The sequence below is a fragment of the Taudactylus pleione genome, unplaced genomic scaffold (genome assembly GCF_031769625.1).
Source record: "Taudactylus pleione unplaced genomic scaffold, aTauple2 ptg000395l, whole genome shotgun sequence".
NCBI classification, from domain to species: domain Eukaryota; kingdom Metazoa; phylum Chordata; class Amphibia; order Anura; family Myobatrachidae; genus Taudactylus; species Taudactylus pleione.
Genome location: NW_028284796.1, coordinates 6,447,579 through 6,465,979, shown reverse-complemented (window position 1 = coordinate 6,465,979; position 18,401 = coordinate 6,447,579). Strand labels below are relative to the sequence as shown.

Sequence of the window (18,401 nt, the reverse complement as noted above, 5' to 3'; positions counted from 1 at the left end):
CATTCCCTATGAAGAGTAGTGTTTCCAAAGAACATGAAATGTGTGTGATGGTGGATATGTTGTAAGCTGACCATTAGATATACTTGTGTAAAATAATAATTTTGTGTTGTACTTCGTACACAAGTTTTATACTCTTTCTGAACTGGAGTTGTGTCTACAGTATGTATATAAATTGAAACCAAAACTCATAGAAATGTCAATTCTATTTGACTACTGTATATCACAAAATGGTTGCATAACGGCCACCACACAGCTTCCGGGAGGAGGGCAGAAAGTGGCTGCAGCAACCAGACAGGTTTCGTCCAACATTGTTTACTGACAGCATTTTGGATGTCTAAGTTTTTTTGCAAAGGTAAAACTGACAAAACAGCCCTGGGGTCTCTCATATCAAACTGCCTAGGGAACATGCACTGGGGTACATATGATGAAGTATGGACAATGAGCGCACAGCTTGCTGATCTGTCAGAAAGCTGCAGTTGTTCTACAAATAGGATTTAGAGGTCAATGTTCTGCAGGCACGTGTAGGGTTCCTCTGCTTGCCTTCACCATGCAATCTCTAACCCTCGCTATATAATATGCCTGTTCTTCTTATAATAGAAAGTCTTGTTTGTGTCTTGGCACACGATACATAAATCATGTCCATAGATTACAAGCAGTGCCTCTTAACAAACTTGATGAAGCTATCCAGCTGGGATGTTGGCAAAATACAAGTACCCCGTTGGATTTTTTTTCGTTTGTAATGAAATCACTTGTAAGTGACTGTAGTTCTGCACTATAAAGCAGGCGTCGTATTATTAATTATTATATTAATTTAAAACACTTGCAAAAATGTACATACCTTTAAACGTTTCAAGTACACTAGATCACTGATCCCTCCAAGCTGTGCACAGTGAAAATGGCATTTTTAAAATCTTTTAATACTGCTAAAAAAATTAATGTAATGGGTTGCCTTTAAGATGTCCTGCAGAAATGGTTCTTGTTAGATTATGAGGAAGATTCAATTAGCCACAGGTTATGTTGCATAGTCTGCACTCACGGGTACAGTGCCCGCAGCTACTGTATTATTACAGATCCATGATCAACCCGTAAGCAGGCCTGATGGAGCAGTTAATGGAGGTGCAAGAAATAAACATTAACTGATGCTCGATGCTGCTCACGGGTTGATCATAGGTCTGTAATTAATTAGTTCCAGGCACTTAAGGAATAAACCGCACGGCTCAACCTGTGGGTAATAGAATCAACGGTTGATATTCCTTTCTTACATAAGTATTCTCCCCACATGTAGTATTTTCCCACCCAGAATCTTCTTGTTATCTGAAACTGAGAGCCAGCTTATGCTGAATCAAACACAGTGAAAACAAGCATATTACATTTTGTCTCGTTTCATATAGATGTGTCCTCATACAGCTAGCCTCCTTGTACGTTAAGCAACCCTTCTAATTGCGCCATGCCATGGCATGACTCGGTAGCGTAGATAGTCTTTTCATGTAACTTTTTACCTTCAAATGCATCTTACTTGTGAATAGTATGCGCAATCAGCTTCTTCTGATTAAAATGATATGCGGCATGCCTATATTCTCAGTACAACTGTGGGTGTATCTGCATGCGGAACATTACGTTACAGTGTCACAGCTGCTGACATGGTAAGTTAGCATTTTGCATGCAGATGTATACACAGAATTAAGGCATGCCGCATATCATTTTAATCAGCAGAAGCTGCTTGTGCGTCATATTCCCTTGGCTGTGTGAATAAGACACATTTGAAGGTAAAAAGTTGCAGGAAAAGATTCTCGGTGCTACAGAGTCAAACGGATCTCATGCGTTATGTGTAACGCGACTTGTAGCGCACAGAGGATAGATGTATGTGGACACATCTGTATGTAGTAATATATATAATCAATCAATAATCATTGAAGTAGCATGTATGAAGTGAATACAAAAATCAATGGTTAACATTGTAAGTCACTGTAATCATGAAACAAAACAATAAGTTCTATATTGTGAGGTATCAGAGCAGTGGGGCTGCTTTCTGAGACAGACACACAGAAGGCGTGACTTCAAATCTTGCAAAATGGTTTTAAGTGATAGAAACAGATTTATTCAAATGTAGCAAACTTTCACATATTGCATTTAATAATTTTTTTTAAATAAACAGAAATTCCAAAGCCTTTAAGGAACTCATTAATCATAAAGTGCCCATTCTAGCTGTAGATGAGGCTACCCCAGTGACCCTCTAAAAAACTGATTAGAACATCATCAACGTACACATGCAGCCGTTGTGCATGCTGATGATGAATACACCACTTGTGCAGATACACCTCCAAAAAGGCTCATTAGCGCCTACGCCCAGGTCTGCATAGTCCACATATCCATGAACACACCCTTACTGAACTTTGCCTATACGAAAACTTCCCATCAGAACTGGGTTTGGTGGTGTAGATTCAATCAAAATTCATATGACTCTGCATGTGACCATAAACTGAGCATGCGCAGTGCGAATTCATACAGCATATGCTTCGCACACAGGCTTATGTTCAGATTAAGCCCCATAACAGCCAGTTATTTGTATTGTAAATAAAATATTTCTATCTATGGCCTCATGACTGGCAGGCAGTGGTGGTCTACGCAAAGGAGTTACAAGAGACACTTTTAGTTTAAAAACCAAACAAAAACAACCTGTCCTCATAGAGCAGGAACTACATATTAATATGATTTTTATTTGGAGGTGACAGTTCTACATAGGCTGCTTCCTTCTTTCCAATCAGTTTGTTGGTCATCACAAAGAAATTACCTATTTCAGAACCCTGCTATCAATAAACAGCGGATTTATATTTAATGCTACAAAATCTGTTAAGTGGGAAACTGCACTTCAATGAAAATAAGGTAAGGACAGCAGCATAATTATGAAAACATTGCACAAATAAATGCCGTGTTTGATATTTCCAGGAATTAAAATATTTCTTCGGGGTGTTAATGAAGGTAAAAAGAGATTCATTTATTATTGCCTCCAAACATTTAACAACTTGGTGTGGGAAAATGTTGTTATTGGAAGTAAGACAAAACATGCTTTCATAGAAATGGGTTTTATTTTCTTAAGTTACAAGAGTTGCCAGAAGTCGAAGCAGGAAAAAAAAAAAATGGAAAGCCAGTGTGGCATGTACCTAGCCTGTGAGAATGCATTCTATCACTGCGGAGAGCATTAAATCATGATGGAATACTAGCCAATAAAAGCAATGCACTGTGCGATTCTGATATTGTCTTAATGAGATTAACCAAGAGTTTACGTTATTTCAATTGCTGTGAAAATGAATATGTGCTAATTACCAATGTATGTGGCAGCCTTTCTTGTTGCAGGACCTCATGATACTTTACGCAAGGGTCACTTTTAGGGCAAGGCATGTTTAGCCTACATATGAATAAATAAATGTATTGTCATTTGCAAGCAGTTCATCTAATCCAAATAATGTTCCAATTTAAAAGGGATTCAGTAGTAGGTCCTTAGAATGCCTGGATTGTGCTAGACAAACTATTATGTTTAGATGGAAACAGGTAGGTTGTCCTTAAAGGCTTCACTTCGCTCTAATCATATAACTTCATATCAGTCTTTGCCAATGAGAGATTTTGCAAAGGGAAGATTGACGTAAGAGGACATCCTAGAAGTAGGACTATCAGATTAGTATAACAAAAGTTGCTATAATGTAAAATGATGTGCAGCTTTATGAGCTTGCAGAGATAGTTATCTGTTTCAGCAAACTAGCTTCAATCTGGTAGACAATTAGCTAATTAGCAACCATGATTGTTAGACCACCTGTGAGAAGCTAATAAAAGGTTGGTCTGTTTTTCTAGTCTGTCTCTCACTGCCGGGGGAGCAGGGAGGGGCATGCAGAGAGAGAGACCATTGTTTGTGATTGTAAGTGCTGTGCTGTTTTAGTAAGTTGTCATATCTAAGTTTCGGTCCCAACCATGGACCTTTCTCAAGATACATATCCAAGTGAGGCTAACTCCTATAAATACCCACTGTCCACCTCAAGAACCTCCCTAAATGATAACAGCCCCCCCAATTAAAAATCTATATCCAATTAATGCTAAAATCAGTATACCAATAACCATAAAACCGCTAATAACTTATCTTACTTACATATGTGAACATTGTTTCACAGCAAACGCTGTGTACTCGCGCTGTTGTGCTGAAGTGAGGTAGCTGCGTGCGGTCCACCAGGCCGTCACATCCTGTGTGTGAGACGCACGATCAACCTCTCTCATTGCCCTGACAACCAATGGCACTTCCTGCTAGTGGAAAGCAAGGACTGGAATAGCGCCGGTCAGCTGCTTGTGCGTGCCACCAAACTTGCACTGAGCGCACGGTGTAAAAAAACAATCACTGTAAACATCACTTCATTACATAATTATTAAAAGCCTTGGTGAAAGATCGCTGAGGTAAAACACTCAGTAATCTCCATATATGAGAACATCCCTTAAGAATAATAATAGGTAACTCATTATTGATGTATTTGTTTAGCAGTATACATAATGAAGTATACATAATAAAGTAGTCATAGGTTATATAGATTCAGGACCGCACAAAAAAATATAATAAAAAATATATACTAATGAGAGTGAGATTACAAAAAACTTGAAAAAAAAATAAAAAATGTACCAAAATTATACAAAAAGTTTTTAACCAAGAAAAAAATATCAAAGGAAAAAATATCAAAAACAGAACATCTCTTAAGATTAATAATAGGTAACTCATTATTGATGTATTTGTTTTATCAAAGGAAAAAATATCAAAAACAGACCAAAGACTGAGAGAATCAGGTGATGCACCCCACATAGAAAAGAGAACTTTATGGCTTATTTCAATCTAGGAAAATCCCAAAGTGTATTGTTTCATTGAGATCACAAGGCCATATTGTGTCTAATTTATGAATCCACATGGCTTCTCTTTTAAATAACATCTTGACTCGATCAGCCCCTCTCCGAAGTGGGGGCACCCAATCAATTACCATGCACCTTAATGATGCTAATGGATGACACTTTTCCAGTGTTCTCCCCAGGCTGTTTTCTGCGAGCGCATCGCCCGGCAGAAACAGCCTGCTGCCCGGCACTTTTCCCCGCTGTAGAACGCTGGCCTCTGAAGTGACTGGTGGCTAAAGAAGCCTCCGATCGCTTCAGAGGCCAGCGTTCCCAGTGATTCACTGCACGTGTGACGTCATGACGTCACCCGCGACGTGAGGTGCTTGCCCCGCGCGCCTGCTGGATCTAGTTAGATCCAGTCAGCGCAAGGCAGCGGCAGTGGGAGCGGCCAGCAAGTAAAGGTAAGTGCTGGGCTGGGGCCAGGACCAGTCTGGGGGTACTATTTAGGTCTGGGGGCACATTTATAAGGGACACTATTAAACCTGGGGGCACTGCAGAAGGGGCCAGCCTGGGGGCACTGCATAAGGGACACTATTAAACCTGGGGACCCTGCATATTGGGACAGCCTGGGGGCACTGCATAAGGGACACTATTAAACCTGGGGGCACTGCATAAGGGGCCAGTCTGGGGGCACTATTTAAGCCTGGGGGCACTACATAAGGGACCAGTCTGGGGGCACTACATAGGGGCACTACTTCAGCCAGGGGTTAATGCATAAGGGCAAAGTTAAACTACAGGGGGCAACTACAGCTGAGAGCCAGTGGGGGAGCAGCCTGAGACCTGTCCGGCTGGATTGGTAAGAGAGATACAGCTTTTCCCGACGCGCGCATAATTGCGAAGGCCCCCACCCGGCTACTTTTGGATGCCACCCGGTTGGAAAAAAATTGTGGAGAGAACACTATTTTCATCCAATATTAATTGGATATAGGTGTTTAATTGGGGTGTGTGTTATCATTTAGTATGGGAAGTTCTTGAGGTGGACACTGGGTATTTATAGGAGTTAGCCTCACTTGGATGTGTATCTTGAGAAAGGACCATTGTTGGGACCGAAACTTAGATATGCTGTAACCCTGCCAAACTGTGATTCAATAAAGGTGATTTTTTGAAGACTTGTGAGTGCACCCCATTTTTTAAATTTCTATATGCATGAGTGTTCTGATTACAGATCCCCATTTGGGTAGCTACTTCAACAAATTCAGTTGAAGATGTGAGTGTGGACCAATTTGGAATTATGTAAATATATATATAACAAAATGGTGTGTTAAAATGACACGAATCCCATGCTAAATCACATGACCATACTTTATTTTCCAATGACCGCAAACCTCCCAGCGTAACCGCATGTCTGAACTACGTTCAACTGTCACTCCATCATTCAGAGACACTACACAGAGAAAAGCAGCACATCACTGCCTTACTGACAGCATCACACCACTGCCTCACTGACAGCATCACATCACTGCCTCACTGACACCAGCACATCACTGCCTCACTGACAGCATCACATCACTGCCTCACTGACAGCAGCACATCACTGCCTCACTGACAGCATCACACCACTGCCTCACTGACAGCAGCACATCACTGCCTTACTGACAGCATCACACCACTGCCTCACTGACAGCATCACATCACTGCCTCACTGACAGCATCACATCACTGCCTCACTGACAGCAGCACATCACTGCCTCACGGACACCATCACACCACTGCCTCACTGACACCAGCACATCACTGCCTTACTGACAGCATCACATCACTGCCTCACTGACAGCAGCACATCACTGCCTCACTGACAGCATCACACCACTGCCTCACTGACAGCAGCACATCCCTGCCTCACTGACAGCAGCACATCCCTGCCTCACTGACAACAGCACATCCCTGCCTCACTGACAGCAGCACATCCCTGCCTCACTGACAGCAGCACATCCCTGCCTCACTGACAGCAGCACATCCCTGCCTCACTGACAGCAGCACATCACTGCCTCACTGACAGCAGCACCACATCACTGCCTCACTGACAGCACCACCACATCACTGCCTCACTGACAGCAGCACATCACTGCCTCACCGACAGCACCACATCCCTGCCTCACTGACAGCAGCACCACATCATAGCCTCACTGATAGCACCACCACATCACTGCCTCACCGACAGCAGCACATCACTGCCTCACCGACAGCACCACATCCCTGCCTCACTGACAGCACCACCACATCACTGCCTCACTGACAGCAACACATCCCTACCTCACTGACAGCAGCACATCACTGCCTCACTGACAACACCACCACATCACTGCCTCACTGACAGCAGCACATCACTGCCTGACAGCAGCACATCCCTGCCTCACTGACAGCAGCACATCACTGCCTCACTGACAGCAGCACATCACTGCCTCACTGACAGAAGCACATCACTGCCTCACTGACAGCAGCACATCCCTGCCTCACTGATAGTAGCACATCACTGCCTCACTGACCGCAGCACATCACTGCCTCACTGACAGCAGCACATCCCTGCCTCACTGACAGCAGCACATCCCTGCCTGACAGCAGCACATCCCTGCCTCACTGACAGCAGCACATCACTGCCTCACTGACAGCAGCACATCACTGCCTCACTGACAGAAGCACATCACTGCCTCACTGACAGCAGCACATCCCTGCCTCACTGATAGTAGCACATCACTGCCTCACTGACCGCAGCACATCACTGCCTCACTGACAGCAGCACATCCCTGCCTCACTGACAGCAGCACATCCCTGCCTCACTGATAGTAGCACATCCCTGCCTCACTGACAGCACCACCACATCACTGCCTCACTGACAGCAGCACATCTCTGCCTCACTGACAGCAGCACATCACTGTCTCACTAACAGCAGCACATCACTGCCTCACTGACAGCACCACCACATCACTGCCTCACTGACAGCAGCACATCCCTACCTCACTGACAGCAGCACATCACTGCCTCACTGACAGCACCACCACATCACTGCCTCACTGACAGCAGCACATCACTGCCTCACTGACAGCAGCACATCACTGCCTCACTGACAGCAGCACATCCCTGCCTCACTGACAGCAGCACATCCCTGTCTCACTGACAGTAGCACATCACTGCCTCACTGACAGCAGCACATCACTGCCTTACTGAGAGCAGCACATCACTGCCTCACTGAGAGCAGCACATCACTGCCTCACTGACAGCAGCACATCCCTGCCTCACTGACAGTAGCACATCACTGTCTCACTGACAGCAGCACATCCCTGCCTCACTGACAGCAGCACATCACTGCCTCCCTGACAGTAGCACATCACTGCCTTACTGACAGCAGCACATCACTGTCTCACTGACAGCACAACCACAACACTGCCTCACTGACAGCAGCACATCACTGCCTCACTGAAAGCACCACCATATCACTGCCTCACTGACAGCATCACATCACTGCCTCACTGACAGCAGCACATCACTGCCTCACTGACAGCAGCACCACATCACTGCCTCACTGACAGCAGCACCACATCACTGCCTCACTGACAGCACCACCACATCACTGCCTCACTGACAGCGGCACATCACTGTCTCACTGACAGCGGCACATCACTACCTCACCGACAGCAGCACATCACTGCCTCACCGACAGCAGCACATCCCTGCCTCACCGACAGCAGCACATCACTGCCTCACTGACAGCAGCACATCACTGCCTCACTGACAGCAGCACATCCCTGCCTCACTGACAGCAGCACATCCCTGCCTCACTGACAGCAGCACATCCCTGCCTCACTGACAGCAGCACATCCCTGCCTCACTGACAGCAGCACATCCCTGCCTCACTGACAGTAGCACATCCCTGCCTCACTGACAGCACCACCACATCACTGCCTCACTGACAGCAGCACATCACTGCCTCACTGACAGCAGCACATCCCTGCCTCACTGACAGCAGCACATCCCTGCCTCACTGACAGCAGCACATCCCTGCCTCACTGACAGCAGCACATCCCTGTCTCACTGACAGTAGCACATCACTGCCTCACTGACAGCAGCACATCACTGCCTCACTGACAGCAGCACATCACTGCCTCACTGACAGCAGCACATCACTGCCTCACTGACAGAAGCACATCACTGCCTCACTGACAGTATCACATCACTGCCTCACTGACAGCAGCACATCCCTACCTCACTGACAGCAGCACATCACTGCCTCACTGACAGCAGCACATCCCTGCCTCAGTGACAGCAGCACATCACTGCCTCACTGACAGTAGCACATCCCTGCCTCACTGACAGCAGCACATCCCTGCCTCACTGACAGCAGCACATCCCTGTCTCACTGACAGTAGCACATCACTGCCTCACTGACAGCAGCACATCCCTGCCTCACTGACAGCAGCACATCCCTGCCTCACTGACAGCAGCACATCCCTGTCTCACTGACAGTAGCACATCACTGCCTCACTGACAGCAGCACATCACTGCCTCACTGACAGCAGCACATCACTGCCTCACTGACAGAAGCACATCACTGCCTCACTGACAGCAGCACATCACTGCCTCACTGACATACATACACATTTCTGACAGAAAAATGTAAACTGTTTTATTCACATACACAGTTATCCAATTAGGACTCTGGTCTCGTGCATCACAAAGCACACAAAGGTGTGCGTATATCAGAGTGCGACCACACACCCAAAAGTGGTATATCTAAAAGTAGATAAAATAAGAGGAAGCTACAAGTGAGAATGATAAACAGAAATTGAAAGGCTCGAACAGCGCCCCCTGCCCTGCGGTGCCCTGTGCGGTGGCACAGGTCACACTACCCTAGTTACGGCCCTGTGCAACACTACCAATCATCAAGACAAAATGTGCTTGTATTCAAGTAAGTGTAATGTACACAAATAACCATATATATTTACCTTTAAATATCTTCAGCAAAACTACTTCCCCACACCATTACTCCAACAATGCCACATACCAGAACTATTCCCTTGCCTCACTTTTACATACTGTATGACAACTACACACTACAGCAGAGGTTCCCAAACGCGTTACTCAAGGCACCCAACACTTCATGTTTTAGAGATACCCATGCTTGACCACAGGTGACTTAATTAGTACCTCAGTTAATTTGATTTAATCACGTTTGCTCAACCATGGATATCTTTAAAACCTGAAGTATTAGGGTGTATTGAGGACCGCATTTGGGAACCTCTGCACTATAGCAAACTTTCTATACACCATACAAATGTCACATATCAAATTAATCAGCACAGTTTGCTGATGCATCCTAGACGCATTTACGGCAAAAAAATGCAAAAAAGACACCCGGCACTAAGCAGAGTCTCGAGAGACCTGGTGCACCAAGAGGGGGTTTTTTGCTAAGGCTAGAGCAAAGTTGTGTAAGGACACATCTGTACTTTTACATTTTCATTTTTCTTTTATTTTATGTTTTTTATATACAGTTTGAAAGTGCTAATACACTGAAGTGCATCTTCGCAATAAACACTGCCAGTAGGAGTTGACATATTCTATATTTTAGTTATACTTTTTAATTCTGTATTTATAATTTGTATTATAATGTTGGCAGATTCCTAGATTTCTTTTATCTATATGATCTTAAAAAAAATCTCCATAATGAAATATGTAACAAATATTTACATTTGTATTTGTCCCATTGTCCTGAATTTCAGCAGAATCCATCTGATCCCTACCACCACACAATAAAAAGAACGCCACAATCACTTCTCTATTCTGATTTAAAATGATTAATCTTTCTGTACACTTCTATACAACTATTATATTATGATTCACCCCATGTATAGTAAGCATATAAATGACAACACTTTCCATGAGAATTTGCTCCAGGAAACACTTTATTACATTTGGATTTTCTTATTTTCAGTATATACTAATCTCACAATATAATTCTCCAGTATATGTGGAGATCCCGATTCCAAGGAGGTCTACGAGACAAAATGCATATAGGCCACTTGTACTGAAGCTTGCTGGTAGTCTCTGACCTAATCAAACATCCATAGAAGGAAATGAAATGATGCACAATGAGGTTGATTTGGACTTTGCTGAATAAAACTAATGAGGCCAGCATATACCAGAACACCTATACCACAGTGTAAGTGGTTATTGTGTTATTATCATAATAAATGTTACTTGCTTATAACACAATCCTCTCCCAGTCAGACTGACTAACCTCAGACCATTCCAAACAAGGGTGTTATCATTATCACATACTGCAACTCAAGTTGGATTAATACCACACGGAAACCTTATCTCCTTGTTACTGCTTTTCACTTATAACACTGTTTAACATTTGCTTGGCAGACATCTCTGTAATTTTCCTATGTTATGGTTACCCTCTCGGTGTAAGTGCTTCTGTATGCCGCACTGATGGTACCTCCGGACTCGCAGATGTTTTTTACGCAGTATCGCAGGGCTGCATACAAATATCCGTAAGTGCGAGGTGAGATTGGGCCGGCGTTTCTACTTCATTGCAACGGCAATTCGCCCCTTTCACGGCTAATTGGACTGACCCCTAAAACTTTTTTATTTGATTACCTTCAATTTTAGTTATTCTACTTTACGTCATTATATTTTACATATTTTCCTATTTTAATTCCATCTACTTATTTAAAAAAAAATTTATTTCAATGCTTGAATTAAACCATAGTGTTCTGTTGATACTTACATATTCATTTTCTGTGTGAATTCTGAGGACCACTTTGGTGCCCTACAGTATTAAAATCCTCTGCAGATCACCCTGGCCATTACTACAGCATATCAGTTTATATGTACTGCCAGGTGCCGGGTAGCTAATTTTCACTATATACTGTACAATACACTGCTCAGTTCACCATTATCACCAACATAAGATCAGTGAAATCACCCACTTTATCTATTTATCATGCCCATTTCTCTTTCATCCATTAGGGGACACTGGAGGTGCTTACGCTGGGGTATAGAGGCGTGGATAACTGGAGCCGGCACTTTAAAATAATCTAGAAGTGTGAAGCTCCTCCCCCTCTATTCCCCATCAGCCCTCAGTTTAGAAAATGTGCCTCATGGAGCTGGTCACATTATGCTGTGCTCCAGCAAATACATTTATTTTATTTAATTTTTTTTATTTCAAAGCATCTTTTACACTCCTATAGGTACCCTTCGCCACCTATCTAAAAGGTGGGGTCCGGGTACCTGGCACCCTGGTGTTTTAGCAAACACCAGGAAGGAGTGCGCAGGGCTCATTCTAAAAGAGCTCCTGACAGCTCCTTACCGCCACAGCAAGTCTTCACACAGAGAAGAGAAGACTACTGACCTGCTGAGAGAGACTACAGGGGACACGCAGTGAGTAACAAGCTGCACATCCCCCGGCTCCTGCCCCGCTGCCAGGCGCTGACACAGCATGCTGCGCTGTGTTAGTGTGTGCACAGCACAGTTAAACAGCGCTACACCTGTGCGCTGTGTAAGGGAAGCCCGCTGTCGGCGCTGTCCTGCGCTGTCTAAGGGAAGCTGTGTGTACACAGCGCTACACGTGGCTCCCTGCTTCTTCCCTCTCCCCGCTGATACATGCGGGTAGTGCAGAGGGGAGGGGGGGGATGGGCCACATAGCAGCCATAATGGAGCCCTTAGGGCATGAAGAGGGGGCGGAGCCTAATCAACGCAGGCTCTCTCTCCACTATATACGGCAAGCGGCTGTAGATAACACCGTGGCTGCTGTTTGTTAACTGTTTCTTGCCTGTATCTCTCCCTTATACAGGAAGAGTGCAGCAGAACTAAAGGCTGGTTTCTTTTGCTCCCCATTCCTGGCTACAAAGCTACAAGTTAAGCACAGAAGGCTCTGGTACAGAGGCTGTGCATAATACACTGGGGGTGCAGGGAATCTGATCTGTGGGAAGGGAGTGGGGTGTATCTCCTCCTCTGTGTCCCAAGCCAGCCTTCTGTTTTTCTTTACTTCTGTATATACTCTGTCCCTCTGTGTGTGGTGACTGCGTGTATCCATGTCAAACAGAACAAAGGCGTCTCAAAGGATGTTTGTTTGTTCTAGGTGTAACAACAAACTATCCAAGCTGCATGCTGCTGGGTCCACGTTATGTGATGCTTGTATAGCAATTGATCCACCTATGGCTATTATTGCCTCACCTGCGCCTCCATGGGCCGCTGACATGGTAGGAGTAATGTCGGATTTAACGGCTGAGTTAGCTGAGGAACGCAAGTCTCAGCCTCCCTGTGTTGCTGGGCTAACCAAGTCTCTTGACACCCTGGTACAGGTTATGGGTACAGCTGTGTCCGCACCCTCCACTTCCTTACAAAGACCGACACAAAAGCGTCCTTTATCGGCTGTTCTCCAGTCAGAAGAGTCTGATGAGGAATTCCTCGCTACGAAGAGGAAGGGGAACTGGAGGAAGCATTACAGGAGAAAAATCCTTAAATTACCTGAGGATGTTATTCCTGCATCCCAGGAGTGTGAATTATTTCATGAACAACCAAAGAGCTCGGCGGTTTTTCCGTTCTCACTGCATCTTCAACAACAGCTCTCAGTGGCCTGGAAACAACCGGATAAACGGTTCCAAATTCCGCGCCGGTTTCCTTCTAGCTACCCTTTTTTCATCATCCATGATGGAGAAGTGGGAAACGCCACCTCCAGTAGATGCGCCCGTCTCCCGTCTCTCTAAGAAAATAGCACTCCCAGTGCCGGGAGCCACAGTACTAAAAGATCCTTCAGATCGTAAATTGGAGACAACGCTAAGATCTATTTATACTGCAGCGGGTGCTCAGCTTAGGCCCACCCTTGTTACTGCTTGGGTTAACAAGGTAGTGGTTTGCTGGGCTGACCAGTTGATTACAGGTTTTGACTCTGGTACTTCCAGAGCAGAGTTACGCCTTCTAGCAGAACACATCCGTGAGTCTGCAGTTTACCTGGGAGAAGCGTCAAAAGATACTAGTCAGCTTAGTGCTCGCATATCTGCTTCTGCTATTTCGGGTTGCAGAGCCCTCTGGTTGCGCGCCTGGCATGCGGACGCAGAATCCAGGCGAGCAGTGGAGGGTTTACCATTCAATGGCGACATGCTGTTTGGCCAGGAATTAGAAAAATGGATATCCCAGGCCACGGGGGGTAAGTCTTCCTTCCTCCCGTCAACTGAACCGGCTCCCAGAAGAGTTTACGCTGGACCTTCGTTTCATTCCTTTCGTGCGCCACATTCCTTTCGTGAGAGCGCCAGAGTGGCTCCCTCCCAAGCAAGAGGCGACAGAGGTAGAGGCCGTCCACACACGGTTGCACGTAGACAGGAGCCTAAGCCAGCTGAGAAACAGGTGGCATGACGGTCTTCAGTCCCACCTGGGACCACCTACAGTGGCAGCCCGCCTGCAAAGATTTCAACAAGTTTGGAACCAGACGTCTCCAGTACTGTGGATCTGCAGACTAATTTCCCTGGGGTACCGAATAGACTTCGAGGTCCCCCCTCCACCTCGGTTCTTCACTACAAGTCTGCCAATACCTGCAGACAAGGCCAGGGTTCTACAGGAGGCTATCCAGTCTCTAGTAGTATCATCTGTGCTAGTTCCGGTTCCAGAACATCAACGAGGTATGGGATTTTACTCGAACCTGTTTGTAGTACCCAAACCGGATGTATCGGTCAGGCCAAAGCCATTGAACCTGGATCTGAAGATGTATCGGTTCCAAATGGAGTCTCTGCAGTCAGTTATTGCAAGCTTGGAAGCAGGAGAATTCCTATTATCCCTGGATATCACGGATACCTATCTCCACATTCCCATCTGGGAACCACATTCCAACACGGTTGGATAATAAACTTCAAGAAATCAAATCTCAATCCGTCCCAGAAGCTCCTGTTTCTGGGCATGATCTTAGATACGGCATCACAGAGTATCTTCCTTCCAATAGACAGAGCCCGGGATATCCGGTGGTTGGTTCAGCTGCTCCTCAGACCAAAGGTGTTCCTCCTTCTTTGTCTGCGTCTCCTGGGGAAGATGGTAGCGGCCTTTGAGGCACTGCAGTTCGGGCGATTCCACTCCAGGGTGTTTCAGCTGGACCTAGTAACACAGGGGTCAGGGTCTCATCTGCTTCTACATCGACAGATCCGTCTGAGCCCAGCTACCAGAGTGACTCTTTTCTGGTGGACACAATCCAAGAATCTTTTAGTAGGACGGAGATTCAGAGTGTGGGACTGGATCATCGTAACAACAGATGCCAGCCTTCGAAGATAGGGAGCAGTAGTCCTCGATTATCACTTTCAAGGTCGATGGTCCCCTCTAGAACAAAAGTGGCCCATAAATGTGTTGGAACTCAGAGCGATATACAATGCTCTGATAGAAGCAACAGTGTTTCTAAGAACTCGTCCGGTAAGAGTTCAGTCCGACAACGCAATGGCCGTCGCGTACATCAACCGCCAAGGAGGGACTCGGAGTCGCAGGGCCATGCGAGAAGTAACTCAGGTTCTCAGGTGGGCCGAGGGCCAGTCAGTAATCCTGTAGGCGGTATTCATCCCGGGTGTGGACAACTGGGAAGCAGATTACCTAAGCCGCCAGGATATCCATCCCAGGGAATGGAAGCTTCATCCAGACGTGTTCAATGCGCTGATACGTCGATGGGGATGTCCTCAGGTGGACCTCATGGCGTCACGATTGAATCGTCAGCTCCCGGTATACGTGTCAAGAACTCGAGATCCGCAGGCAGTGGCAGTAGACGCTCTGACAGTTCTGTGGATCTACGACTTCGTTTACCTTTTTTTTTCCCTCCGATTCCACTTCTTCCTCAACTGCTAAAAAGGATAAAACACGAGTCAGCCTCTGTCATTCTCGTGGCTCCGAACTGACCTTGGAGTAGTTGGTTCTCGGACCTTCGGTCCCTATTGGCAGACGATCCGTGGCCCCTTCCTCTGCGCCCGAATCTGCTGCAGCAGGGTCCTTTCATACACTCCAACCTAGTTAAACTGCGTTTAACGGGGTGGCTCTTGAAACCGATGTCCTAAGATAAAGAGGAATCCCAGACTCTGTTATTCCCACCATGCTACGCGCCAGGAAACCAGTTTCTCTGGCGTTCTTCTATCTCGTGGTGTTCCAGTCGGGATCTTCCCTCTAGGATTTTTCGGTGTCCCGGTATCTGCTTTTTCTTCAGACTGGTCTGGATTCAGGCCTTCGTCTTGGAACTTTAAAGGTGCAGTTTTCTGCCTTTTCCATTTTCTTTCAACGGAAATTGGCCCTCATTCCTGAGGTACAGACGTTTCTTCAGGGAGTCTTGCGTTTGCAGCCTCCTTTTTGTACCTCCGATAGCTCCCTGCTTGACTTGAACTTGGTGCTTCTGTTTCTTCAGTCGTCCATGTTTGAACCTTTGGAAGAGGGTGATATTAAGTACTTGTCTTGGAAGACGGTCCTCTTCCTGGCTCTAGCATCGGCTCGTAGAGTTTCAGAATTGAGTGCTCTGTCCTATAAGCCACCTTACCTTGTGTTTCATGCCGATAGGGCGGAACTCCGGACGCTCGCCGCCTTCCTTCCCAAGGTAGTGTCGACTTTTCATATTAATCAGCCTATTGTGGTACCATCTTTGGTGGAGGACTCTGGTGGTTCTTCTACCTTGGATGTGGCATCTATGTTGACAGGAGTGCTTCCCTCCGTAAGTCTGAGTCATTTTTTGTCCTCTATTATGCGGTTTGGAGGGGTTGGCCAGCATCTAAGCAGACTTTGGCACGTTGAATCTGGCTGACCATTCATCAGGCTTATGTTAATGCCGACCGCCGGCCTCCGTCGTCCATCTCGGCTCATCCCACACGTTCTGTGGGTGCGTCATGGGCGGCCGGCAGGGGAGCCTTCACGTCACAGTTGTGCCGTGCGGCCACTTGGTCTTAAGTTCACACGTTTGTCAAGTTTTACAGATTTGATACGTTCGCTGTTTCGGCATACCGTGTTGGCTGCCTAGTTCTGTAGGTGCCGCAGAGCGCTCCCGCCCGTGGGGAAAACTTTGGGACGTCCCTAGCGTAAGCACCTCCAGTGTCCCCTAATGGATGAAAGAGAAAATGGGATTTTGGTACCTACCGGTAAATCCTTTTCTCTGATTCCACAGGGGACACTGGACGCCCACCTCAGCGCTCTTCGCCTGCCTGTTCGGTTTGTTTTCCGTATGTTGTATGTTTTGATTATTGTGTGTTCTTCTCTCCCTTTTACTCCGCTTGTTCTCCATCTCCTCTCGGTCTTCATTTTCTAAACTGAGGGCTGATGGGGCATAGAGGGGGAGGAGCTTCACACTTCTAGATTATTTTAAAGTGCCGGCTCCAGTTATCCACGCCTCTATACCCCAGCGTAAGCACCTCCAGTGTCCCCTGTGGAATCAGAGAAAAGGATTTACCGGTAGGTACCAAAATCCCATTTTTTCATAAAATTATGTAAAACAAAAATAAAAATGATACAGTTTAATATGTTTCAATTATCACAGGTTATCTATATTTCTATAATAAATGCCCTTTTAAGCATATATGTAACATAATACACAAGGGACACAAATATATTTAAAAAGTCCTGTATACATTATGAGTTCTGAGGTCACTGCTTATAAATGGTGAGTTCTGATCTCATCACTTCAGTGTTTACTAGGAAAACGTCTGCATTATAAGAAATAACCCGGCTCCTACAGTAAGTCCTTACGGCTAACACACCCTGCTGATTTGTGCCTTTATATGGTCACACAAATCCCTAGTGACTTCTGATATACTTAGAATTGACAATGTGATACACTGTCCCATTATAACGGCTAAAGGTATTTGACATTAAGGCAGAATTAAAATTAAGAACATGTCATACAAACTGTATGTTTGGATGGGTGTAGAAGGAGAGATGGTAAGATGATCTCATTACTATACACAGATGTGATCAACCAGGTAATGTTATTCTCATTCTCTTCTGACACTTGGCAAGTACTTATAATAATACATGCTTAGTAATCTTCAAACACTTTCACTATTTAACACATTTATTTATTTTCCCAGCTAATTTAAATCAGCAAAGTCATATAATACATACCTCTTTCATTAAGGCTGTTCCTTATGGCTTGTTGCAGCTGTTCATCCTCACTAAGCCCTCTGGTGTGCAGATCACTGTTCCCTGGTGTGTTATTGTCTCCAAGCCTGTACTCTGGAGGCCCAACTAAAGAAATGTGCACAATTTAGTTTTAGTACAGTAACATTCACCAATAAATGTGCATTTCACAAATGTATCGGAAAGAACGATGTTTGAAGTGTTGTCATGCACAGCATAATGTCGGACTAATGAGTACTCGGAGAGTAATATGTCTAATAACAACTTAAAATCAAGTAGACACATGTTTGTAAAGTGCATAAATACAAATGAAAGGATAAGTCACCTTTATAAAAACACTGTACCATACCCTTATGCTTTATAATGCATTTCTCAAATATCTTGTGTTAGTTACTGTTCCATCTTCA

At 45.4% G+C, this 18,401-nt stretch overlaps 1 protein-coding gene across 2 annotated transcripts in view; it reads right to left on the bottom strand.

Annotated features, from left to right (window-relative positions):
- RHBDD1 (rhomboid domain containing 1) overlaps nt 1–18,401 on the bottom strand; it is a 136,664-nt gene that overhangs the window by 15,832 nt on the left and 102,431 nt on the right. The window contains exons 8-9 of one of the 2 annotated variants that reach the window (XR_015869736.1): nt 17,980–18,102; nt 16,999–17,282 (exon numbers count right to left, since the gene is read on the bottom strand). Coding sequence is in view for 1 of the 2 variants with exons in the window: in XM_088446283.1 (XP_088302409.1) it covers nt 17,980–18,102 (123 nt within the window). In the remaining variant the exon portion in view is untranslated. The remainder of the gene's footprint in view (nt 1–16,998; nt 17,283–17,979; nt 18,103–18,401) is intronic. The other variant, XM_088446283.1, reaches the window with a different exon arrangement.